This window comes from Trachymyrmex cornetzi, unplaced genomic scaffold, assembly GCF_001594075.2.
Source record: "Trachymyrmex cornetzi isolate Tcor2-1 unplaced genomic scaffold, Tcor1.1 scaffold129, whole genome shotgun sequence".
NCBI classification, from domain to species: domain Eukaryota; kingdom Metazoa; phylum Arthropoda; class Insecta; order Hymenoptera; family Formicidae; genus Trachymyrmex; species Trachymyrmex cornetzi.
This window is the reverse complement of record NW_017295861.1, coordinates 1,855,630-1,883,367: the sequence shown is the minus strand read 5'-3', so window position 1 is coordinate 1,883,367 and position 27,738 is coordinate 1,855,630. Positions and strand designations below refer to the sequence as shown.

General features: G+C 35.7%; 1 protein-coding gene across 1 annotated transcript in view; it reads left to right on the top strand.

Annotated features, from left to right (window-relative positions):
- The window catches only part of LOC108770571 (cell adhesion molecule 2), a 92,767-nt gene that overhangs the window by 28,554 nt on the left and 36,475 nt on the right, over positions 1 to 27,738 (top strand). The window contains exons 3-4 of the mRNA XM_018522213.1: positions 11,054 to 11,129; positions 27,470 to 27,593. Coding sequence (XP_018377715.1) covers positions 11,054 to 11,129; positions 27,470 to 27,593 — 200 coding nt within the window. The remainder of the gene's footprint in view (positions 1 to 11,053; positions 11,130 to 27,469; positions 27,594 to 27,738) is intronic.

Below are 27,738 nucleotides of genomic sequence, written 5' to 3'. Positions count from 1 at the left end.
GGCTTTTAATGGGAACTTTCCGTTATTTCGAGTAGAAGGCGGAAGCTCCGACGCGAGCGTTAGCATGGAGTTCACGTAGGAAGAGCTTTGAAAACTTATTCTCGCGGTTCGTACGATTATTTCGTCGGTTCGTCGAAATAATCGTGCGGGAGCCGTTGTTAACGATCGTTGTTCTATCCACTTCCATCCGTGGCAAAACGCGAGTCCAGACGTCAGTTTAAAGTCGCATCAGCTCGAACTTCCTGCGGTCGGATGTCTAATTATGCGCTCGTTTCCGCGACGAATAAAGGAGAAATAATTCTATAGATATCGCATTTCTCCTGTGGATACCTGTAATTAGAGAGCGAGGATCGTATCGGGCGAGAACATATATTCGGCTCGCGCGCAGTTTATATCCACGTCAAAAGGAAACGTGAGCACCGTGGTTAATATCTCTGCTACCTATAATAACGCAAACGATCGGCATTTTGTATGTATTCTCATTCTCACGATATTACAGTGCTTATTTGCGCGAGTTTAAAACTCCAGGGATCTAAACGGAACGACAGAGCTAGTGTCTTAGAGACGTAATTATTTATGTTTTTTATAGATGGTCAATGAGAAAAGTAGAGTAATAATTTTATTTACAAAATATCATTTGCGATTTACAGCTATTGATAATTATTACGTGGATAAAAAAATTTTGCTAAAGTATCTCAAAATTTAGCTACACACAGATCTGGCAATTTTTTATTAGACTATCAAAACATAAAGATCCTCAAACTGATTGCTAGAACGTCAAAATTTTTTGTAGCTCATCTTGCTTGTGAGTTTCCTATATAATTATTTTAATGATCCAACAAAATTATTTTTAGATCTGTATCTTTTTTTATAGATACTTGATCAAACTTTAAAAAAAATACAAACAATATCTATATGGTTGTTCACAATAGACCGAGATTGCTCAAATCGCTTTCCGTTGAATCTACCATTTGATATGCTTTCGCAGTAACCGCGACACGCAGTGTCGTGAAAAGTGCACTCGGGAATCATGGACTTTTCATAGCTGGATCGCGCCCGAGAGAGCGACAATTTTCGGAATAGCACTGAAAGAGCGAAACGCGGAAGTAGAACGTATCGCGCCACTCTCTGTTGTCGCCGGCACGACAATTAAACTCGCGGATTACACCCGCGGACTAGAGCTCGCGGTACGTCGTATCGTTATAATGAAAACGTTAATGTCGAGCGTCGCTCTTCCAGTCACGTGAAGCTCATCTGAATACGATAATGCCCGGCCAGGTCGGCCGACCATTGCCTTACCGTGTCCCTGGCTTTACATTCTCCGAGGCTTTAATTCCGAGTGCAACGATGTATATAAGGAGAACATCCACTTCGTGTAGCGTGACCAGATACGAGTCTTAACCCATTCGGACAGGTAGTATAGGGATAAGATAAGAGGGACTGTCAGGTACTTCTCTTTATTGGGATACAATCTAGTTCGGTTAATCAAACGCGCAGTCTCGTAAAAGAAATGGACTTGTCATTGGCGTGGGTTATCGAACGTGACCATCGCGTTGTAACGTGAAACTCTGCCCCTGTCGATGTGAAACCACGAACACATTAATCAGACGAACACTAATGTTTTTCTCGATAGTTCCTATGTACCTGGTCGATTCTGTAAACACTTCGACTTTAGGAAAAGATTACTCGCAGGCCACCTGCTCGCAAATATTCCCTCGGAACCAAGTACCATTTTCAACAGTAATTTAACAACGTATTGCGAGTGAAAATTACTATTTAACAGTCTTCCTTCACGAGGTATTAATGCACAAACTTTTGGTTAACGGCGTATCTCTCTTTCTTCTCTATTAGGAGCGTCATATTTCGTTGGTCGACGACAGCCAAACGTTTGAAGACGTTTCTAGTCGGAACAATCGCCGCAGGAATAACTACATGGCAGTATTCGGAAGCGACGGAAAATGGAATGCGCATAAAGTTTGTTCGATGTGAATACACGACTGAGAAGAGTTAGCTGGCCTCTCTCGCGTGATAAGTAGAATAGTTTAAAACAACTATCCGCGCGCACGTTGAAGCACTTATAACTTTTACTACCGGGTCCTCAGGCGAATTATTGTGACAGGATGATAAGCAAATTATTCAAATATAATCAAATTATTCGACGAAACTAAATATTGCTGCATAACGTGATAATGGTATCTTAACACATCTTTTTGGATTTCAGTGTTTCTAACTAATTCACATCCATTTGTAATTTACAAATTTGAATTTTATATGTCTTATTATTTATTCATTTTATCATTATTTACATTATTAGTATAATTTGTCACTTTGTTGAAATTATGATAATGCAGAATGTTAAAATATTGGCTCTTTTTCGATCGTTCTCATTACAGTATTATCTTTTATGTCGTTAAATAATGTCGATTCATCTTGCAGACTTAATGACCAAAAAATACATAAAAGCTGATAATTAATCATGTTTAACTAAAGGATGCAATCACGTTTCATGAATTGGCAAACATTCGCCGGAACCTAGTGTGGTGGGATACACAAACGTTGGAAGCCGGGTCAATAGAAGTCGCGTTTAACGTCGCGAACGAATATAAAGGACTTCCACGGTTAATTCCTCCTTTATCCAAGCTGGAAAGCTTAACCGTCCGTTCTGGCGCAAAGGAGTTTGCGGTACTATATCGCCTAGAAGCTGAAAGCGACTAATTATTTTTTATTTCAACCGTCGCGGTCGCCAGACAAAGGCCTTATTGCTTGTCGCGCGAGCGCGACCATGGACAATTTTATACTCGATTCCTCGGTTAGCCCTCTCTTTCTCTTTCTGCGTGTGTATTTTTACGTTACCTTCTTGCTACCCTCGTTAATCTCGCGTTTCAGACAGAACTACTTTAGACTGATTTTCTTTATCCAGTTTTTTCCGCTGCTTTCGTTAAGACACACCGTCTGAAATAATTTCTTGAAAATTAAATCTCCATATATGTAGAATCGTTATCCATATTATAGTTAAATCTGGTTACAGGAGCTATTTTGAATTTTTCGTTAAAACAAAAGTTCAAGTGACTTCAGTTCGTTTAAATTTGCCGATTGAAATTTCTCGCAATATAGAAAGTCTTTATTTTTTGAAATTGATATATTATATGTATAATCAAATACACTGTTAGATATCAGTGATAATTTAATTCTTTGAGTAAAGTAGCATTTTGTTTATTCCATTCCAATTTCCATATGTGTTAAAATATAAATCAACCACTTCTGTGCGGCTAGTTTCGAAGTAAACAACATTCATATTAATAAGTAAGTATGCACTTACTTAGTGAATAATAAACTGAGTCAAATACATCTTCATGATTTTGATTAACTCCATTGGTTTTGTAAAATTAACATTTTAAGTTGGAGCACAGTGGCGATCGAGAAATGATGAAAATAACTCAAATTGAGTACAATTTGATGTTATGAATTAGATATTATAATCGTTGTAAAAAGGTAGGATATATAAGAATAGGATTTATGTAAAATAAATCTTGATTACAGTTTTTACTGTCTATCTATTTTACATGTAAAGAAGAGAGAAATTTATTCCTATTAGATCACATTAAAAGATCAAAAGATCGCAACGTGTATCTCTTAGATGCGTATACAATTTATGGAAGATGCATATGCATGTACATCCCAGAGATACATATCTTAATTTCATGCATTTAATATTGAGATTCTAGATTCGAGATACTAATTCTTGTTAAGTGGCAAAAAAATTGATGATGCGGAGAAAATTAATGGTACTGTGTTAGCTGACATAGCAAATTTATATCGGTTGATGCAACTGTTTCATCAATTAGTTTCCAAATTAGGATTATATATGTATACTCGTATATATACATATATATATATAAGTCTGTTCTCCACAAGTACCGAATGGCAATGATCGCGCGAGCAAGAGCGAAGACGAAGCGCTTGAACGCCGAGAGTCAGGGACAAAGCGACTATTACGCGCGGAAAGTGCCGCTGAATTATTCAGGCTATTCTTCTGTTATGCACAGGCGGTAGAACAAAGAACTGTGATACATCAATATCTTGCAAGTGGAATAACTAATATCGTTTTACGTGCCGTGTAATTACATATTATATAGGCGCCGTCAAGAAATAGAACAATGACGGCGCATCCATGGATATATCGAGCCGCGAAATAACGTTACACGTCCCGGTTTTGCGTAGCAATGATATAACTGGTGAAAACAGAAGAAAACCGATCAGCGTGTGCGCAAATTTGCCGAATGGAATTTTCGAAATAAAGCCGGAGCTCTGGTGTAACTATGGTAATGACTCCGTGCAAAAATGGTACGGGCAAAAGGGCACGAAAGGAAAAAGCGTTTGCACGCGATGAACCGGCATGACGACGGGCCGATAGCTCTGAAAAGCAGGGGGGCCTCGGGGCGGATCGCACGAAAACGATGACGCGCAGGCGAGTATCATCGATTCGACATCGCCGTAACTCGTTTGCTCGAGTAACGGCGCAGTGCGGTAAATCCGCCGTGGAACAACAAGCGCGTTTTGTTGAACTCGGCAGAAATAGCGAATTAAGCGATCCTATCTTATCGTCGCTAGAAGCGATGATTGCCCATTCGGTTCTTCGCTGTCATATCCAGTCATTATTAGATTCACCGAGGCAAACTTGATGATCACGCACTTGGCTTCGTTCCATCGAGCGCCTTCTCGATATTTACGGTAACCAATAGAATGATTGCACTGTTAGATATGAAAGGAACAATATGGTAACCCAATCCCTTGAGTTAAAAATAACATTTTATTATTTTTAACTTCCATGCATGTCAAAATATAAATCCATCTATTTCTGTGCATTGTTAGTTTCAAAGTAAACATCCTTATTAATGCATACATTTAATAAATAATAAATTAAATTTCAGTTAAATTTAATATATTTTCTTGATTAGATTGTTTAACTCTACCATATTTATAGGAATGATCGAAAATAAGTCAAATTGGGTATAATTTGACATTGTGAATTTAACGGTACGATAGATAAAAGTTTGATTAACTGAAGAATTAAACAATTAAATAAAAATTAGATGACAACTAAATACTAAAAGCGATATTTTCATCACCTGGAATGAAAGAGGGACATTTTATATTCAAAAGAGAAAAAGCATGAAGTGTCTAAAGTTGACAAATTTTTTTCTAGGAAGACACCTAAGATAGATAGAGTTTCATATCTTAATATATCTATCTTATTTTACGTTTTTATCTTGTTATTCGTTAAGCGTTAATTAAATCCTTTAAGTTGCTTAATATGTACTAAATTAGTTCTTCCGTGACCTTCTATAAACATTTCAAATGTTTTTTTGTTATAATCTGGAGCATTATTTGTGGCATTTAGCCGGTGTTTGACTTCTACCGTACAATTTTGCATCCCTCGCTCGGTTGCGTCTCTTTCGGCCAATTGAAAGACAGCGACGAAAATGACAAGCTACACAAACACGTGCGCGTGGCACGAATTAATTAAAACACAGCAGGGTGAGACGCGGCGTCGCGTCGGCGCCGACTCACGGTGTTCCGCCTGTGATAAAGGACAGGGAAGCGTCGTTATTAATCCGCGTAAAATTAATGTCTGCTTATAATGAATTTCAACTTCGTTCCGGGAAAGCCACCGTAACGCGGAGGGCTACTCTGTCTCTCCCTCTATCTTTCTCTCTTTCTCCCTTTCTCTCACTCTCTCTCTCTCTCATTCTCGTAACGCCCGAAACGCGGACACTGCATAAATTAAAGATACCTCAGTGTGCTGCCTCGACTCGCAAGAAGTTTTAACGATAGCGCTTTTTTAGGTGCGTTATTACGCTGCTCTTAGATAAGTCAGTATTAAAATAAAGTCTCGGTGCATAACGGGGCATTCCTTCTCTCTCTCTCTCTCTCTCTCTCTCTCTCTCTCTCTCTCTCTCTCTCTCTCTCTCTCTCTCTCTCTCTCTCTCTCTCTCTCTCTTATCGTCCTTCTATGCATGTCCTCCTCGCACATATGTCCATTATGCAGTGAACTATCGCACTTTACGGTGTAATTTAATTTCTGGGTCTTAGTATGTTATAACACGCACATTCATCGAGACCTTGTTAAAAATTTTACTATCCCACTTTCCAACGTGAAATATGATAAGGAGATGAGACTTCGAGTCTCGTGATTGCGTGGACTTATCAAACCATGTAAAGTTTAATAATGGATCTCGATCGATAAACGACAAAGTCTGCACAATCTGCAAAGCGGATTGCAAAATTTCGCGAAAGTGGAAGTAATATTATTGGACATTTGATGAATAGAGTGATTAAAATTTTTATTTTTGAAAATGGTTCGTGAAACAACAAAAAATTGGAACGAATTTATCATGTTTCTGTGCTCTTATATTTCGCTTTTACCAGCTTCAGAAATAGTCTGTGGAAAGGATATCAACGGAAGTTACAGTGAAATTAGCTTGTCATATCCTCAGAAATAGCGCTCTCCGCATTGTCTGGTACAAGAACAACATAACCCGCGCTAACACGGTAATACATAGCCCGCGCGAGAAGGGTGTCTCTTAATGTCGTTTAGAGCAAGAACAAGGTAGTTTCGGGGTTACACTGACTGATAAAGTGGCATTGTTCGCATAAAGTCTCTAATCCGTGTGAGATTATGTATATCATATAAAGAAATTCTTAATGAAGATGATTTATAAGGAACCTAAAAATTGAAAATAAATAGTATGCGTCAAAGAACAAATGCAACATAGAACGTTACATGATATTATTTTTTCTAGCAAATTATCATCAGTTTTCAATTTTTTGCAAAATTTTTTTTCACCAATCTATAATTGCTTTCTATATTATTATCTTTCATTATTTTTTATAACTAAAAAATTGTCATATCCTGAAAGTTTTTTTATAGAAAAAACTAAACATTTTTTTCTGTGTAAGAAGAAAGATTTATAAAAAAATAGCCTACCTACAATTTTAATATAATGTATTACAACGTTTGATAACTTGTAATAATTTTTATTGTTGCAAGATATCAAACGTTGTAATGCATTATTATCACAAGTAGACCTGTGTCGATTGTTCAAAATTCTCAATGCAAATTTTAGTACAACCGTTAGGTCATCGTAGGCGAAGGGCCTACAATATTCGTGATCGTTGCTTCGAACTTAGCGAGTTTCGTGAAGAGGCGACGGCTCCGACAGCTATGCAAAGCCAAATCCCGGTGCAATTAATTCTCGGGCGAAATCGAAGCACGATCCTCTCGATGGAATATAATCGCGCTCTCTTGGCCGGCGTCACGACCAAAGGTGACTCGTCGAGAGAAAGGTCGCTTATCTCTCTTGAAGCCGATCGTGTAATTCAACGGTCGAAGCTGGAATACATACGGAAAGCGAGGAAGTTATTGTTAGGCGATGGATGTAGTGAAACGAGAACCTAGCAACGATCGACAAATATCGTTGAATGCATCGCCGCGTTTCTCACGATTAAACTACGAATTAATCGGACGAGTTTTACACTCGTCCGACGCATCGACAATCGAGTCACTTTTCTTCTCGAGTTGAGGATAATAGCGTAGCGTCACATCGTTAACGCAAAACGCATTCGTTATTCCCCGTTTGTTCGGTTCCAACTGCGTCAACCCATTGTATTTTAACGATTTCAATGACAATCACGTGGAAGGATCCTACGTGCACGTTTTTTGCTCTGCACAAATTTGACGCTAATCAATATCTCCGGAGAGCGTTAAGTAAAAAATATGTTTAGAAAAAAGGAGTATGAATAATTGTCACTTTGAAAGGAGAATTAATATTCAGGCAGTATATTAGCGTGATTTAAATCACGACGTGTAATTTATTTGTAGAATGGTATACGAGCTAAAGTCATAAATATTACAGCTTCGGAAAATACGGTAGAAGGGAAGAAGACGACATCGATTTTCGCTTGTAATGCTCTAAAAACCACACACAATGTGTTACACTGGTGTGTTGTGGGCAGCTCTCCCTTATCTAATCCTCTTAGGGTGATCTCGAAACTCGGATTCGCCTCGGACCTACGTCACTCGTAGCTTGCTTCTGACAGGGCATAACAATTTCCACCAGATGAACATTACCAGTTTACCAGTTTACTTTGCGAGGTATATGCAGAATCAGGAAGCAGACCCAAGTCCTTCTTCGTCTCTTCCCCCTTCTCCAATTACGAAAGCTCGTGAGGTTTCCGTAGAAAGTTTCGGTTTGCCCGACGCTTCTCGTGCGCGCGTCGCTGACTAAACTGTTTAGACGTGTCCTAGGACGGGTGAAAACTTCGAAGTGACGTTCGAATTTTGGTACTTACCATGTCGAGTAAAGATATTGAAAGCTGTAAAGGATCGACAGGCTAGCGAAAGGGTAAAAAGGTAGACATTACGGCTGAGTCGCGAGTTGAGAAATATACTTCGTCGTGTCGGGAAGTTGGAGAAGTTAAGCGATATATTTATAAATGTGTGTGGACATTCGATACATGTAAAGTGAATTGGTTTCTCAACATTGATGTTCTATGTATATGTATAACTTCGACATTTCATAATAAACTATTAATATATCCATTATTTTTCGAAATAAGTTATAATAATTTCAAAATTTAATTCTATAAATAAATTTTAAAAGTTCGAACATTCCTTGGTAGAAATTTCATGCATTTTTTGAGCAGTTACTAAACAGTTACACCAACTTCTGTCTAGTAACTGAGAAGGAAAACCACTTAGGATCCCAAAAATAGGATGTAATGCTTTGTTTGCAGTTACTGCATACAAAAGTTGCATAAAATCTGAATCCATTTATGGAATAGAAACACAATAAATAATGGATATTAAATTGATTAATAAGCAAGTCTGCTTGTGAAATAGACAGAATAAAATTATCAAGTTCTTGTCCATTTCCTACTCAATATTCGTACAATTAATGAGAATACAGTAATGTTAGATAGTAACTGGATAGGTGTCTAGGAAAACTGCATACATTTCTACCAGGATTTAGCAATTTTAATCGTCAATTTATAACTCAATATGCTTTTTGCTTTTGATTTGGCGAAGTAATCACAAAATAGTATTTGCTGCCATCAAGCCACGTTCTATCTAAGTATAGACGCATCAATATTTCGCCATTAATTTAAGTACGGAATAATCTCTCTCATTTCTGCACAGAATATAGTCCCGGTTTTATTCTATGAATTAATATGTATGTACCTATAAGAGATCTTCGTCTTATGAACTGTCTACGGGTAACATTTACGAGTTCACGAACGCAGAACGAGACAAGACCGGCGCGGCGTCTAGAATGTTCTAGCCTCCACATTTAATCTGGTACTGAAAATTTCAGCTCGTCTCTGCCTAGGAATTCTTGATCTTAACTTTTTTGCTCTTCACGTCCATTCCCATTCTTCTGTCAGCGGCGACGACGACAACGACGACGACGACGACAACGGCAATGACGACAAAGTTAGATACCGACCTCTACTAGTCGTTACATGTGCATACTTATGTACTCTACATACACATATAGTCTGCTAGGCTTAAAAAATATAAGAGTTGAGCTTAGACCCTCGTAAGGTAGCTCCGCAATTTCTTCCTAGTTTATCTATAACGGATTGAAAACGCGTCGGATTATTAAAATCGGAAACTCAATTTGAGTATATAAAGATATCGATTTTGTTTTTTTTTTTAATATTTAAAGAACAATTTTAAATACGAGTTAACATTATATATCAAACGAAAAATTGATTTGCACAAAAACCGATAGAACTTATATAAATGTAATATTTTATAAACGATCTTTTGGCATATTTAAATAAAACGATGTAATCGTTTATGATGATTGAATTATATACTCAAAAATATTGATATTTATATGAATACTTATCAACCCTTCATGGAATAATTTAATAAAACGATACATATATTATTTGATGTCATAAAAGCATTTTTTAAATCATATAAGATTACATTAAATTATCGATTTTATTAAATCCTCGAAATGTATAGTTTATAAAAGTCGGTTTTTGGCTCGAATATGTCAAGAGGAGACAAGATGAAGGAAAGTAGAAAAGGAGGGTAAACTAGCAGACATCGTAACAAAATATATCTTCCATTATTTGAGCATCTAGCACGATCTACTTCCAATTCTTAGGATCATCCAATCGTAGCACAATTTTCCAAGCTTTGCCAACCCTCGTCACTACTGAAAGCTTGAGCCGAAGGTCGACGCGATACTTTTCTGTAAAAAGATCCGCGGTAGGTCGAGTAACTATGGTACCGTTTTTTTAATACTTCTTTGTACGCTTGGCAGTAGGTCAAGAGATTTACCGATTTAAGCGTGAAAGAAGTTTCACATTTGAAAATGTTCTCTATTCAAGTCGGGCTACACATCAGTAGCGAGTAATATTGAAGTAGCACTTGTTCAGGAGTTTCTGATCTAACAAGCAAACCTTTGCAACAGCTCTTTCATCTATTCTCTTAGAAATTTAAAACTATAGAAAAACTTAGAAAACTCTATCATAAAAAAAGAAGAGAAAGAGATGTGTAATGTATTGTCATAATTAATCATAAATTTAACGAGAAAATAGATCATGATGCTGTTTCAATTTCGATAAATAAATGTTTAAATTTGATATGGATTGATATTGATATCACCAAAATTGAACAAATAAATTACGTACAAAAGGAAACAAATTCATGATAGTAATAGAATATAAATAACCTCCCATTTTTTTTTTCATACAAATTTTAGAAATAAATAAAATTTTGCCTTTTCTTCTTGTCTTTTTAAACTATACTCATGTATCAATATCCATAACTCAAAATCATTCCTTGATGCTTTTACTCTGAAAAAGCGTGTTCTATGTTCTTTTATTATCGATAATATAATCGAACACTCGAGGAATCGTTGTCGTGCATTTCCGGTGACATCGCATCGATAGCACCCCCAGGCGACGACGTATATACTCGCAATTGACATTTATGCGATCTCACACGAGCTTTCTCTTTCTTTTTCTGTTTCAGTCGCTGCTCTGAAGCTACTTCACATAAATGTTCCGGCGTACACCCTCAGGGGCAGGAGCGCGCTTCTAGAATGCAGGTGAGAATGTTCGCCATAAGCTACACAAACGTCAACTGCTTTCTGCGTGCGCGAAATAGTCACTATGTCGGCGGTGATGTGCAATTTTCTTAGATTATTGTGGTGCTTTATCTTATAAATGTATTATCAGGATTTTATCCTCTCGATAATAACGACATACATGCACTTTGAAAAGGAAATGGTTTCAAATCCCGAAATAGTATTTCATAATATCGACAAGTATATTGGTAGACAGATATAACGTATCCGCGAAGTCCATCGAATGCAAATTACTTCGGAAATTATTAACGCACGACTAATTTTGTAATTGAAAATACATTGACTCAAATAGTAGTTTAAGAATTTAGTCAATAATGTTTAAATATAAAGATAATCTTAACTGTCAATAATGTTTAAATATAAAGATAATCTTTGCACTGTACCTTCTTTCTAAATTTAATTTCCGTGTTTCCAAAAATATCTGATAATCCTTGCAAGATATATTGACACAAATGTCTTAAAACTGTTCTTTAGAAAGTTCTAGCTTTCTGTATTAATATGTTGTAATTTGCTTCTATAACTTTTAGCATTTGGAATCTTTTTTGTACATACAATACATTAAGCTAAATATTATAACGTTATAATTTCACGTTATATTTAAGATGACTTACAGTTTACAGCTGTAGATTTATCTTTTCATACGTATGATAAATAATAATTTATTTAATATTTGACATAATATTGGAATATGAAAAAATAAATATTACTTAATATTAATCAGTTAAAAAAAACCTAATGCATGTAACTACTAATAATGAAAATACATTATCTTTACAATTTATGACCTTATATACCTACTTTAAAGAAAAATGTATATTCATACTTTTAAAGAAATCTTAAATAACTATTATTTCTTGTAATTTACATTTGTTTTCTTTCTCGATAAAGCACTCAATTATGAAAATATCATGGAGAATTTCACCGTGAAAAGTCAAAGCTTTTATCCGCTTTTGTTCATAAAGCACAGTCGAGTTAAACAGATACGCGCCGCCGAGATATATTTTGCGAATTATCGATCGATACACTCTTTATTTTATATTTGCAAGAGAGATGATGCGCATCTTATTGAAACAAGACGCTACTTTACCCTCATTACATAATTTCTGCATTCCTCTTGTCGGCATACCTATTAGCTTCCTTTTGTTCCGGCACATCCTCCCTCATTATTCTCTCCAATTACAACATCCGATTTTACGTACCTAACAAAATCTCGTTCAGCGAACTTTGTTAAAAAATCTTTAATATCCTTTTTCAAACATTGAGTTCAGGATCGCTAAAAGCGAGTTGAGAAAACAATTTTTTTGAATGAAAAGCATCTTTTTATAAGAAATTTATATTGAGGTAAAAAGAAAGAAACAAAAAAAAATATTTATCCTATTTAATATATCAGTGGAACGAAAGCAGAAAATTTATTTTTTAAGAAAATCCCCAAAAAATATTTCTTAAGATTTTTTTAACATTCATCTTTACGATGTTAAAATTAATCATTAGAAAATAATGTTAACAAGAAAGAAAAAAATATATATGTTGCATAATCGGGTTTTAGAGTCTCTTTCCAGTTTGCTTACTCTCCGCAATTTGCACGGGCCATGATTATGTTAGTCCTGTATTGAATAATTCAATTGATTTATTCCATTAATCAAGTTACGCCTATGCCTACGTAAAGAGGACTTCGAGAGCTAATTTGATCGGTTTTCGAATGACCGGCCTGTAGCACGCTCTTGCTGCGGCATAACAACGATAAATGATCGATTCGGTGGTGTAGAACTTGCTAAATAATTCGCCCGGAGTATACGGCATACAATAAAACCGAAATATCGCGACATAATCACTAATGTATACCAACCCAGGTTCCAGGCCAGCGGGCGTGAATTCTCTATATGTATGCACAACATGTGCATGGAGCGCGGTGTGCAACGTAACCACTGTTCATTCATTACAAAGCAAATGGTAGGACGTAATGAAGGACTAGACCTCCCAGCGGATAGTAGATTTTACACGTGCGCCGAAAGCGAAAAACTATACCATCACTGTTGCATCGACGGGCGCGTGCAAATTCCATTTCCATCCGGAATTATTAAGACCGCGAGCGGTAGCAGTACCGTAGAGAGGAAGATACGCGAGGAGATCGAACGAAAAATAGAACAAAAGCGCCAGCGGGATAAACCCGGCGGGAAATGCAGCCACAGAGGAGACAATACAGAAGAGACGGAACAGTTTCTCGCATTTACCCCGCGAAGGTAAATCGTGTAAGCGGAACTCATAAAAGCATCGGTAAGAAGCGAAGCAATAAAGTACGTATCGAGTTTGCGGTTAATGTTAAAGGAAAACGATAAATAAAATTACAAATAAAAGCGGGGCTGTGGGAAGAAGAGGGTGGATGGACGGGTACGGAAATGTTGCGGGGAGGTTGCGAGATGCAAGAGAGAGATCGAACAACGAAGAAATCTCGATACTTTTCAAGTCTCTTCGTAGTTTATTTATTTACTCGCCTACACGCGGAGATAAGTCTGTACGGGAAAACTTCTCGCCCTTTCTCCTGCTGCGCTTTTCTCCCTCCGTCCACGGTTTTCTTCCTGTCGGAAAAAGATGCCCCTCGACCCCTAACTCGGCCGTGAGACTCGTAACTCTCGCGAGATTTCTCCGCTCAAGTTCTTCACAGACGTTCTGGACTGCCGTGCTGCTTCGCGATCGTTTCCTCTAATCTTCCGAATCGGAATTCCATCGCCGACATTGATGGTTGCTGCTGCTGCACGACGACGGATCGAAGCCGTCAGCAGAGAGAGAGAGAGAGAGAGAGAGAGAGAGAGAGAGAGAAGAAAAAGGACGCACCGAACGAAAGAAACAGCGAGCTGTTAGTCAGCAAAACTCGTTTCAGCTGAACGATCCGTCATCAAATATGGGCGGAGGAAGAAAGAAAGGAAAGGACCGGAGGAAACGAAAGAAAGAAGAGAAAGAGAAAAGCGATCGCCAGACGCAAAAAGGAATCACCTTGAAGGTCCACCAAAGGCCATGGATTTCCCACCCCTTCGTGTGCACCCGGAATATACGTGACAGATCGATCAGCCCTTCGTAGTATTCGCGACGCGAATGCACGATAGTCCAAACGTGCGATATGGCTTGTGTATTGAATGGCTGATTCGCGGTCGATTCATTTCTTATCATTTTGAGCAATAATAGTAAATTGCAACAATAAATATACATTGACAAAAAATCAGATAAATCCAAAGAAAAATGTTGAAAATTTCATTTTAAGAATGTGTCCATTTGCTTTTTAAATGGCAATAATTCTTTCATACATTTCCTATTTTCTTGCTTCTCGACTCTCTCTCTCTCTCTCTCTCAATTTATATTTCTTTTCCTTCTATATTTCTTACGTTTTTTATATATTAAAATTTTTACTTGATTATCCATTTATATAAAAATGAATGTATTAATTAAATTGATACATTTTATCCTATGGTGTACACACACGATGATCTATCGCTAATCGATGGAGAGTCAACATAATAACCGAGGTAATAAAATATGGAATGTATATATAATTTTGCTGAAAGATCTAAAATTTTGCTGACTATAGATCTGAAATTTTGAATTGTTAAGATAATTTTGTTGAAACTAAAAATTAATAAGGAATTGCTGACAAAAAATGTCTATATTTTAGCTATTATATTAATTTGAATTTCCAACCAAATCATTCTCTCTGATGGTTCTATAAAATGATTTTCATATTTATATCCAGTAAAATTTTAGAGCTTTCAGTAAAACGATTTTTTTCTGTATAAAAAGCAATTATTATAAAATAAGAATAAATCGATTGTTAGCGTTTGTGTAATCAAAGACAAGATTTTCAACTGACTGCGTACTGTCAATTTATAAGCTCACAATCCGTCTGCCTCAATACCTTCTCACCCTTTCTTGGCCCTTAGGTTGGGACCACCCCGGTTACCCATGCCATCTGCTAGATGGATGGTAATTGCGTACCCTAAGTTATCACGGAATCGAAGTTTCTTCCGGTAGGAAACGACAAGCTTCACGGAATCTCTATTAGGAGGGCTCGATCGAAGAGCCGCGTGGACGTGTACTACGTACACACCGCCCAGTTTGTGTAAGAGTCTTGTAGTCACCATGTTTAGCTTGCACACGAACGTTCGTTCTCACGTAACCGCGGAATCACCTCGAGCGGAGGATAATTAAAGCGTAATTATATACTTTGGCGAACGAGGGAGCGGAGGATGGGTGTAATGACGTTTAGTCGACACGTCGTAGATTTAAACGTCGTAATTGATGTAATACTTAATGAACAAGAATATGATCAGTATGAGATATCATTGCTTTTGAGGAAACTTCCTAGAAAAATTCCTTGAATTTAATACAATAGCAAAATATGTTATGATAAAAAATACTGAAGAGTACAGTGACAAAAATATATTTTCTGTTTTTTGCAAACGATATTCAAACAGTTCTTATATTATTCGTACTACACTAAAATAGTTATTTTCTTTATAAGAATAACAAATGAAAACATATATTCGTATATATAAGAATACAAATGAAAACATATATTCGTGTTTTGCGATGTTTCAATTCTTTAGTAAAAATCTTTAGTAAAAATTCTCGCTTTTTGCTTTACGTACAATTATAAAAATTGAAGTATAAAAAAATAAAATCTATGGTTTTCATCTATCTTTTGTTTTTTTAAACAGTTTTTTGTATTATTCGTATTAAAATAATTACAATATTTTTTTCTATAAGAATAAATGAAAACATATATTTATGTTTAATTAAATTATTTAAACAATTTTTTTATTATTTGTATTAAAATAGGTATTTTCTCTGTAAAAATAACGAATGAAAATGTATGTTTTAATTCTTTAATAAAAATCCCTTCTTTTTTCTTTATATGCAATTATAAAAATTTAAGTACAAAAAATAAAATCTACGATTTTTAATTATTATTTATAATCAATCATAAAATTAAATTAACAAAATTGTTTTTTTAATGATAATTTTCATTACATCACAATTACGAAAAAATGTGGTGTAGAACGTAGTTTTAAATACGAGAAATTTTTGAACAAGCTTTTTTTTAAATCAATTTTAAATGAAGACCTGTCATTTTTCTGACAGAATATATATTGACTTCAAAATATCCCTATTGCTTGTTCATGTTCATAGTACAGATTTTTTTTTCAAAAAAAAAAAAAAACAATAGGTCTTCACTCTAAACTGACACGAGAACGAATATTGTTATTCAAAAATGTCTCTTGTTCACAACTAGCTCTGTTCTTTCTGTGTCGTTTTTACATGAAGAGAAATTATCTTGACGTATTTGCAGTTAGAAAATTTGAACAAACGAAATTTATAGGATCAACACACTATATAAGATACGATTACCGTCACACTTGACCTTACATCCAATGCCAAGATATACATCGCCGAACCGCTCCATAAATTCGGTGTCCTAGAGCTTGCCCGTGTGTCGCGCAAGGAGCGAAACGCATGAAGAGCGATGAGCTTGCCTGAAACTCGGCAAACCGTCCGGTAACACATCGATTCGATGACCGAGCCGTGAGTTATTGGATTTCAAAGTTCGGAAGTAAAATTCGTCACATCGACCGCCGGCGAATCGGCGACGGCAGCGTATGCGCGGCACGTACCGTCGAATTGACTATTGCACTTTGAAACTCAATAACTTACCAACGAGAACCGACGCGACGCGCTGCGATATTGAATTCAAACTTTCCTGTTATTCTTATATGACGGACGATTTATCCCGGTAGAAAACATTTTCTCTTAGACGTTTCCGCGGTACTAAGATCCGATTCGAGATGTGTCCTCGTGCCCAAGCAACCGCCAAGGATTCCCTTGCTTGACAACATTTGACTTTGACTGCTATATTTAATAATATATTTTTTATTATATATCTTATTCCACAAAATTTATTTATCATTATGTATTTATGAACAATGCGTTAATTTATGGATAAACGGCGACGGTATTCCACAAGCTCGATAGAATTTATGTATTAAAGCGTGACACGGATACTTGTTTTGCGCAAATTCCATAAAATATGGCATGCAGTGTCATTGCACGTACGTCGTATGAAGCACTTTACGTTAATCTGCTCCATGCATATGCCGCGCACGGACTCCCCCGTCTCCTCCGTAATATATCTCTATTTTTCGGCAAACCTTCGTGTGCGCGAAAGCCTGAAATAAAGATACCATCTCTTTAGCTAAAAAGGATACAAAACAGTCTGTCAGAATCGTTTACGTAGTAGTCGAAAATTCCTGTAACATATTGCGGAACACAGTTTGTATTGTTGGGTACTATCAGTCCCAATTAATAATTTTATCACGAAGAAAATACGCGCATTGGCCGGATCAGCCACGGCTTCCACAACTTTATTCGCTATCGAACGAGTATCGTATTTGCCAGGAGAAACAATATGCTCCCCACGTAACGTCGTAAACGAGACTGTGAAAGCGCGCGAAGCGCCTACAAATTGGAACATACACTTTTTCCACGGTGTCTCGAGAAATCATGGAGAAAGTGGAGCGAAACGTTGTTCTCTCATCACCCTTCGATCGGCGACCCTCTTACGCTTTTACCTCTCACCCTCTGTCGCGGGCACTCTTCGAAGTATGTGGTTCCGCCGTCGCATTGACTTTCGCATAAACCGAGATACTTCAACTTTTCAACCTACTCGTCATTTCGTTTCATTTTATAAGGTACTGCTCCCTCACGCGTTATTGCACTTGTTTCCGCGGTACTTCCAGTTCGATGTTTTAAACGAACCCGGGGGAGAAGAGGCGGGAACAGGGACGCCCGCATCGCAAGCATTAATTGGATCCTACTCGACTCAGACAGCTGTCAAGGAACTCGTAATTGAATTTCTGAAACATTAATCCGACTGGCACGCCGATCCAGCGGCAGCGAATGAAATCTTGAGACAGCAATAAGAGGGAAAGTGAGAGAGGGAGAGAGAGAGGGAGAAAGAGAGGAAAACAAGTGGAAGTAATCGCACTCGGTTTTCCCTTCTTTCTTCTCACTTCCTTCACGCTAGATCTCGTCATGTTCTATCGAAATTTACAGTAATCGGAATCATACCATGCTCTTTGCGGAGACAAATGTTAATTGTGAGTTCAGAAGTAATTGAACCGTTAAATGTGTGAATAAAAGTGAACAAAAGTTACATGAATTAATGAATAAAATAAATACATACTTTGATCGGACTTTGTGCTTAACTTATTCTTGCATGAGATAAAAGTTTAGATTTTGTATTTTTAAAGAATCATTAAAGTTATCTATAATAAAGATTAAATAGATAATTTTTTATTTAGTTTTGATCATTTTTTTTCTTCCTTATAAAGAAGATATAATTTATACTGATATATAAATAATAGAATTATTCCATATTTTAAAAATTAAAATAATCTCTTATCAATAAATTTTCTATCTTTCTTGAACGCAAGGTAATATTTGTGTATACGCACACATACACACACACATTTGCGAAATTGCTCTAGCAATATTTTGCACCATTAAATGATTTTCTAAAAAGAAGGAAGGTAAATATTGTTATTTTTCAATCTCCCTTATTTCTTTATGGTTTTCCTTTATATTTGTAAAGGCTGAACTTTAATCGTACACATTTGATCGCGTATTAGGATCATGTACAGTACAACAGCAATGTAATAAGTTAGAAAGGAAAGGAAACGTGCGAAAGAAAGAGAATTCTATGAACACAGTATCTCCTTTGTCCTGCGATTTCCACATTTTGACTCCTTATCCTCTTACCACCTTTCATGATACCTTAATCCACCACTTGAGTGTGAATTGTAGCAATGAGCTATCGTATGGTCTTTTGAAATTGTTCGGATAAATCCTGTTTTACAGAAAAATAGGATCTTGTTTATAACCAAATCATACTAAATATAAAAAATCCTACAATTTATAACTATTCTATGTAAAATTATTGATTTAAAGGATGGTAGGGACATGGTCATTAAAAACAAGATCTTCATTTTGCAACAAAAAAATAAACGCACTTCAAATTATCAATTTATAATAATTTAATTAACTCGAGTTAATTAGATTTTCAATAATTGCATTATTTAATTCATATTCTAAAGTATCCTCTTTCATCACAAGTATTTCCGCCGCAATGTAATTCACATTGATTTGATACGTTTAATTTAACTGAGAAGTTTCGTATCTTCACTGTGAAGATACACAAGTATCTCGAGGAAGCGCGACCATATGCTCTACTTCGAGAATTATTTTGTCAGAGGCAGAAACTTCTGGCGAAGAGAGATTCGTAGCGATATTGACGTTTCACTTCTCCAAACTGCAAAGATATAACGAAGCTTTCAGATTTCCGTACAAATTCGCAAACTCTTACCTAATGTTGCGTACTTAATTAGGACTTTTGAATCACGATACACTGCGTGTAGAGATAGGTACTTTCGAAGGACCCTCGCAGAAAGACCGAGCGTTTACGTAACTTGATCTCGCAAAAGGGGTATCTGCTGGAGCAATTTATAATAATGTTCGTAATGATCTATACTAGAATTTAATTTGCCTAACAGCAATTCATCTATTAACTGAGGACTTATGAGGAAGATATTTAAGAAAAGATGTTTGCTGATATGCACGAGATGAGAATATTTTTATTTATCTTCAGGAAAATAATAAAGCATTTAAAATGCGTAAAGTACATCAAGATAATAAATGTTTAAGGAAGACTTCTCTTTCCAGAATTATTACAATATTTACTGAGTCTTTCATTTTTGAACCATCAAATATGCATACCTCATATAGATGTACACTTACATTTTATGGTATAATTAATTGGAACTTCTTATGTAGATCGCGATCTACTTTTTAAAAGGACAAACATTCGTGACTCATCTAGTTTTAAATATGAAAAAGCGGTGGATTGATAAATAAATTATTTATTTATTCCTACTATACTGTGTCTATTTTTCAATATTTGGTCGCGATTCGTACTTTGGGATTCTCAGAACTAATTAATTAATTGAGTCAAAAAATCAATATTAATACCCGCGGAATACTAACAGTAACATTACATTAATATTATAATTTTCTACTCAATATAAATGAAATACAGCACATATTGTATGTAACAATTATATTGTTGAGTAAAAAATTATAACAGTGATGTACTGTTTGTGTTCTGTAAGTAGTATCGTCTAATGGGGCAACATAAAAAGTAATCGAAAAATATTGTATGTTTGCAAACTGCTAATTATATCTTTTCTATTTCATGTGATAACAGAGTACGTCAACATGCAAATGAATGTTCTAAACAGAGCACGATTATATTGAAATATCTTGTGTGATATACACATAAATTACAAATTAGTTCGCTCTTGTCGACACAAACTTCTCTGGTCAGTTTATTCGACGTTTATATCGTCATCTCCATAGCAGCAATTTCTCGCGCGTGCAGCTCACCTCTCTAGAAACGAAAATTATTCGCGCTTATGACTAGATCGTCAACCCTTTCATTATCGGTTTTCTAGAAATTCTGCAGATATTTAAATCAGTCGGAAAATCTCGAGTAAGAATGTCGGATAACAATAGTACTGTTTAAATTTTTTAAGAAGAACTCCCATCCGATTATTCATGCTATGTTATATTAATTTTGCGTCGAGATAAATCACACAATTAAATAATAACAAAATAACTGTATACATATAATAGTCACAATTAAATTCTCATGCGTGCAACAAAGCAGATAATCATAGGCAGATACCAACATATAAACCCTGCTTTATCATTTATGATAGCATGATATACATACATCTTAAAATGAGAAATAACACGCGCTATTGTATAATAATTAATAAACCTTCATTATACTAATCACATATCCATTAGTGATAATATGTAGAAAATCATGCGATTGAAATTGTTGTCACGTTTATATATTTCTATTGTGTAGACGCGCATAAGTTATCGCGAGATTGACTGCCTCATTTTAATTAATATTCCCAACATGTTTATTTAATATGACAAAGCTTTGAAACAGTATACCGCTAATTTGCCATTAGTTAAATTATTGGACATTCTGCGTGTTTGAACGAGGAATTTGGGGACATATATACGTAACCAAAAGGAGCGTAAAATACTATTGTCTTCTGACAAAGAAATTTTTTAATTTTTGTATTTTCTCTCTCTCTCTCTCTCTGCTTTTCTAAATCATATTATGTTAAATTCTGACAGTTTGTGTATAAATAAATGCGAGAATGTATTTTAGTATTTTCGCACCTATTTGATAGCGCGCAGTTAAAATTTATGATTGGTATATCCTTCCCAAACGAAGATTCATCGCTACACGTTGGTTTCAACATTACACGCACTCCTTCCTCTGTATAATTTCACCACAGAGAATTTCCTATTACAAGTTCCACAGACCTCCATTCTCGCGCTGTCTAATCGTTGAATTTCGCCTCGATTGCCCCGCGAATCTCATTCATCATTGTGACATTTTCCTCGATCTTACTAGCCCGTGCAACTTGATTCTACGTTTATCAAATTGCAAATTAATTTCAAATTTTGCTGCGTACGAACGCAACTACACTAACATGTAACTCTTTTTAATCTTTTTAAATAAAAAGCTATATTTATATATACAGCGCCCATATAACGTTAAGTGTTATTTTACACAAAAAACACAATACTATTTTAATTTATAATAAACAAATTTATTAAATAAATGAAATTTAAATACTGGAGATATGTTTAACTGAAATAAAAATCGCACGTGTGTGTTACCTGATATTAATTACAATTAAATTTGATAATAAATAAAAAATAGGACAAGATAAGGATAATATTTAAACCATTAATTTTACAAGACTTCTTTGAATGAGAAATTCAGAGAATTTGCTTGTTGACCCATTTTAAAATACGTCAGAAGAAAGAATTTACTTCTATATTGGCAATAGCAAAAAATGTATAAAATTGAATATAAAATAAAAGGCAGCAATAAAAAACGGTAAATGATAGTTAGCGCAAGAAATACAGACTACGTTTGTAGAAGAAAGACATTGAAATTGACAAGCGCGCAAGGAATTGGAGGAATATAAGCACATAGGCAATGAAGGAAGGAAGGAAGGAAGACGAGAGCTGAACGAAGAGAAGCGGAGGAAGATGCGCGAGAGCAGAGCAGAAGAGAGTAAGGGAGTGGAAGAGCAAAGAATTCCCGCAGGACACGACCCAGCAAATGAGCCGGAGAATGCAAATCAATCCCACGACGCGGCGCTCGAAATTGTGCACCTACGCTCGAATGCGGCAATCCCTTTTCCAGGGCTTTGCTGCACGTGCTGGTGGTATGGCGTTACCGCCACCAACACACAGCCCACGAATGCCCCCCTAGGGTACGTCACTGCAACGGTGCAACGGTGCAACGGCGCAATGAGACCGACATTGCAGCGGAGCGTGCATTATCGCGTCCGACGTGTCCGACGCGACCCGGAGAACCGCCTTCTCCTGCGCGATCCTCTTCGGGGAATAACGTTTCCCCGACGCTACCTGTAGTAACACGACTTCGCTTGCTCGCGGATCCTCTCGGTGCGAGCCACGGCTCTACCACATTTCTGAAACGACGCAATACATGCCAGACGGCCGGTGGCAATCACCAGACGGCCCTTTACACGGCACCTTAATACACATCGTATCTTCTTGCACTAGTTTTTGTCTTTCGCTTTTTTCCGATGGTTCACTGCGCGCTGGGAAGGCGCAAAAATGGAACAAATTTGCTCCGAATGGTAGAACAGATATTTTTAACCAGGACTTAAGAGCTTAAGAACAAAATTCGCGAAAATCGTCTTATTTCTGAATTCCGTCTTTTAGCACTGAACAAGACTTTGACGTCTAAAGTTAGATCTTCCTGCTTTATCCATTCTTATGTCTTTATCAGATTTCGCGAAATTTGGCTTTATGATTGTCATAGCAAATAAAGCTGTATTATTTCAAGAGTGGCTTGAGTAAAACTGTTTTAAGATTTAAAATAACAAAATACGAAGAATTGATCCAAAAGAATATATCTAGAAAATATGAGATATGTATTAATACTTCTTTGCATTTTTTACCGTCACACTTTTGGTTTTATTTTTAAATATATTATTATTTTAATTATACGCGTATATGTTAATTTTTATTTTATCAAATTCTTAATTGGTTCACGTTTTTTTTAAGAGATAGCAGCTTTCCTGAGATTGATCTTATAGCGCAGCTATTATTTCGCATTTTTCTCTTTTTAGCAAGATAAAATCTTTAATTACAAGCCGCTTTTAAACTTTTCTGACATGCTCACTTTTAATCGTGATTTCAACTAATTGTGCCAAGAAAAATTCAATAAATGTTCCGATATTCACTTCAGAGATGCTTAATTCTCTTATTAAAATCATTTGACAGATAAGATCATATTAATAGAATATCTCGTAAACTTTCTAATGACGTCCGTTTGATGAATATAGATGGATCGGATGCGAGTCTGGAGAGAGAGCACATGCGGTTACTTTTGCAAACGCGTCACTCGTAAGAACATGGCGATGACGGGGTCGAAGAAGCGATTCCCTTTGTCCTAACCGGTGAACTAACCGCTCAAAAGGTTTATCGGAGCATGACCGAGAAACTCCATTGAAATGCAATTTAACGAGATGGAACGGTGGGGAAGGCTATCTAGAAGGGCGATTATAGCGAAAACGACAAATGCGCGATCGTCGAATAAGGTACCTCTTCCGACCGGATCAATCGTTCTGAACATAATATCAAAGATGGAATTTAATTGCGAATGAACATAGATATGAAGATGAATTTGTTACTTGGATACGCGACTACTTTGTTATTCGAGCAAAAGGAATGGGTAGCTTGCTTACTCTTCGTAGTTAATTATAGATATCGATAACGAATTTCGTCTTTTATAACTTTTAATAATTTCTTAAGTGTAATGTATCTAAAGATCAACGTGGAATACATGTACATATACTCTCTTGTGAAGGATTATCGATTACTACGAACATGCAAACGCAGCGTATAACGATTACACAGGCATACAAAAAATTTTTTGTTCCAGATATCAAACCACGGTATTCTTATGTGTTTTGGCGCTTTGAAACCAATGTCCAAATTACTCCATCATATTACAATTTTTTAAAATTATAAATAGCGCGATTTTCAAGTATTTTTAGTCAACCAACTTGCATATTAATTTTAAGCTTGCATATTATCATCGTTAAAAACTTATTTTCTCTTTTTTTATATCTCAGCTTGCATATTAAAAACCAGGCTATAAATGGCTCTAAAAAATACTGAAAAATTGAACTATTCACAATAAATAAAAAAATTGTGATGTGAAGCAATTTGGACATCGGATTTTTCGGAGCGTCAAAATACATAAGAATACTATGGTCTAAGCTGCGATTCAAACATTAAAAATTCTGTTTTGCGTATTATTAAATAAATGTTACACAATAAGAGAGAATTATCCGTTATATGCCATTCGATACACGTTATTTGACAAAAATCACGATACAGGCAACTGATGTTTTCGATTTGCCGTTCGAATACATCAAGGGTAATCTGCGATTAGCAAAATGACGGACTACCGCGACTGTGCTCTGATCACGGATATCGATCAATTATTGCAATAGTACTCGCCCTACATTCGAGTCTTGTCACGCGAACAGTCTCTCTTCGATCCTTCCTGCCGAACGTAATCACGTTAAAACAACATACGAGCTACGTTTCGCGAGTTCGGAAAAATCGCATTTATGGTCGATGCCTTTAGGACCTGTCTGTTTCGGACGATCGTAAAAAGCTTCTGATGCGAGCGATTTTTCAAACGACTCTTTCTTCCTCTCTCCCTCTCTCTCTCTCTCTCTCTCAATATAGTATTTTATGACATCTGTGATCCATCGTTACAGTCACCTACCGAAAAACTATATTTGTATTCTCTTGGAAATTTAGTGGATGTATGCACTCTAAAAAATATTGATGTGGATTTAACACCATGCTGTGTTAATATCAACATGATGTGGATTTAACACCATGGATTTTAAATCCACATCGATATTTTTTAGAGTGTAGAAGCACTGCGACGTCACTAAAATTGTACGATTGAGCAATACGCTCTCCCATGTGTCAGTTTAAGTTATTATACCATACGGCATAAGGCGCAATCATACGATTAATATTTTATCACACGGAATTAGTGAATTTCGAAATGTTAATGCATTGCTCACCGCAAATGTGAATATGTAACGTCTATGTAAATTGCTTCCGCAAAGCTATTAAAATTTAATAAAGAGATATCGAACGGGCCACAGATGTCCCAAGCTCTAAACGCTCAATGGGGATCCGTTAATCGTACGGCAATAAGCAGCACGTTAAAGACTCGAGGTTCAGGGATAGCGTTTCGTTCGTGTTACTTCCAAAAGCGAGAAAGGACTGTTTCAATTAATAGCGCGATTCGACGATAGAAATAATCGAACGAGGACCAATTAAGGATACGATCTGAAGCCAGCACACGAATGGAGCGCGCGTTCATTTCACTTTTATTCCCAGCTCGTCAGTATTCGCTCGTTTCCACGACTCGTCTCTATTGTACCGAATGAACCGCAGAACCGATTAGCCCGTGGATACGTAAATTGCGTCCACGATAAAAGCGGCCTGTGAATAGGATGGGGCGCCTTTCAGTAGCCGAGTAGGCGCATTGGTTGGCTCGTGCAGGTATCCATACTATTAGCGCTCAGTACCACACCGCCAATCTACGATGAAGGTTCTGGATAACGGATGTGTCGGCGCGTGTTAATAAAACTGAATTATTAAAAAAAATTACATTTCATTTGACAGTAAAACTCTTGCGATAAACTTTTTGTAACTGTTTGCCAAATCGATTGGCAAACAGTTCTTCGATTTGATTAAAAATTTAACTGTTGTATAAAAACTTAATTGCTACGTTTCTCACGTATATTCGACGTTTTAACTTTCAAAAGCAAAAAATACTGACTGCTTAAAAACTTAAAACGGGTTTTTTTATTTTTACATTTTTAAATCTTATGAACAATTTATCGTATGAAAAATTACTTTATATCTATATACAATGAAACGTATTTTTCACGGAAAAATTTGAGGCGAGCAAAATAACAAAAATAAGTTGATTTAAATTCTTAAAATAAAATTGTATGGATATATCGTCTGATTAGATATTGATTTATAATCACTTACATAAATGTTCGAAAGGTCGCGGCAGGTCATCTAACCAATAATTTATTACACAATCTATTTTAATATATTTATATATGAATGCTCAATTTTAGTAGAAGTTACTTATTTGACATACGAATAAAATAGATTTTCCAAAGTAGATTTGTCAAACACATTTCTCTGTTGAGAATTAATAAATTAATAACTAGAGAGTGTGTTATGCAGGAACTTTAATATTTGTGTTTAATTAATTTACGTTATGAGTATATTGTAAATTAATATTTGTCATGTATTCAAAAGCAATACACAGTAAAAATCACTTTATATTCGTGTTAAAATCAATCCACTTAAATCCTTGTTAAATTTTGTGTTGATTTGTTAATATATAGCGTTAATTTGACATAATTTGATTTTGTTACTTGAATATTTTGTGTTTAATTGAGATATTCAACATTTCCTAATATCAGAGTGGACCAATTTTAACACGAATATAAAATGATTTTTACTGTGTATTGCTTTTGAATACACAATTTATGAGTAAGTAAACAGTAATATTAAAATAATATATTTTAAAATGTAAATTCTAAAAAGTAAATGAATAAAATACGTATTAATTTAATATATCGTAAATGTTAATTTTAACTTGAAAAAATGCTTCCACAATTTGTTTAAAAATTGTGTCACATTTTAGTGCTACATTTCTCGTGTTAATTTTTTTTTTTTACATAATATCTGTGTTACTTTCTAACATATTTCTCTTATGTTAAATTAATACAAAAATGTGAATAAACTGTGAAAACATTTGTGTTAAATTTAACACAAATTTCCTAACTGTGTAGTATATATATATGTTATATCTATACACATGGCGCGTAGTATATATATTAGGTATATCTATAAACAAAGCGCGAAATGCAGCATCTCCGTACATTGAGAATATCGTAGTAAGGGATATTTGAGAATTGTCCGCAGGACCGGTGTCTCAGGTGTCTTTACTAATTCAGCAAACAGTTGCGGAATACATTTAATAATATGTCCCGCTCGATCTCCTGTTTCAGATATGATCGGGAGAGAGACCATCTCTATGGTATTACATGGTACAAGGACCACGAGGTATTCTACAAATACGTACTCCGAGATAAAAATCCCCACGTCTATGACGTCAATGGTGTTAAAGTTGACGTGAGTAAGATGCCCTCTCATGTCCTCCCATTGTAATTCAGCGTTATTGTTTCTCAATTTCTATTGAATATTTTATCGAATATAATATTTTTTTAATAAAGAGCACTTCACTTATAGAATAACTGTTAAATTATATGTCTTTGTG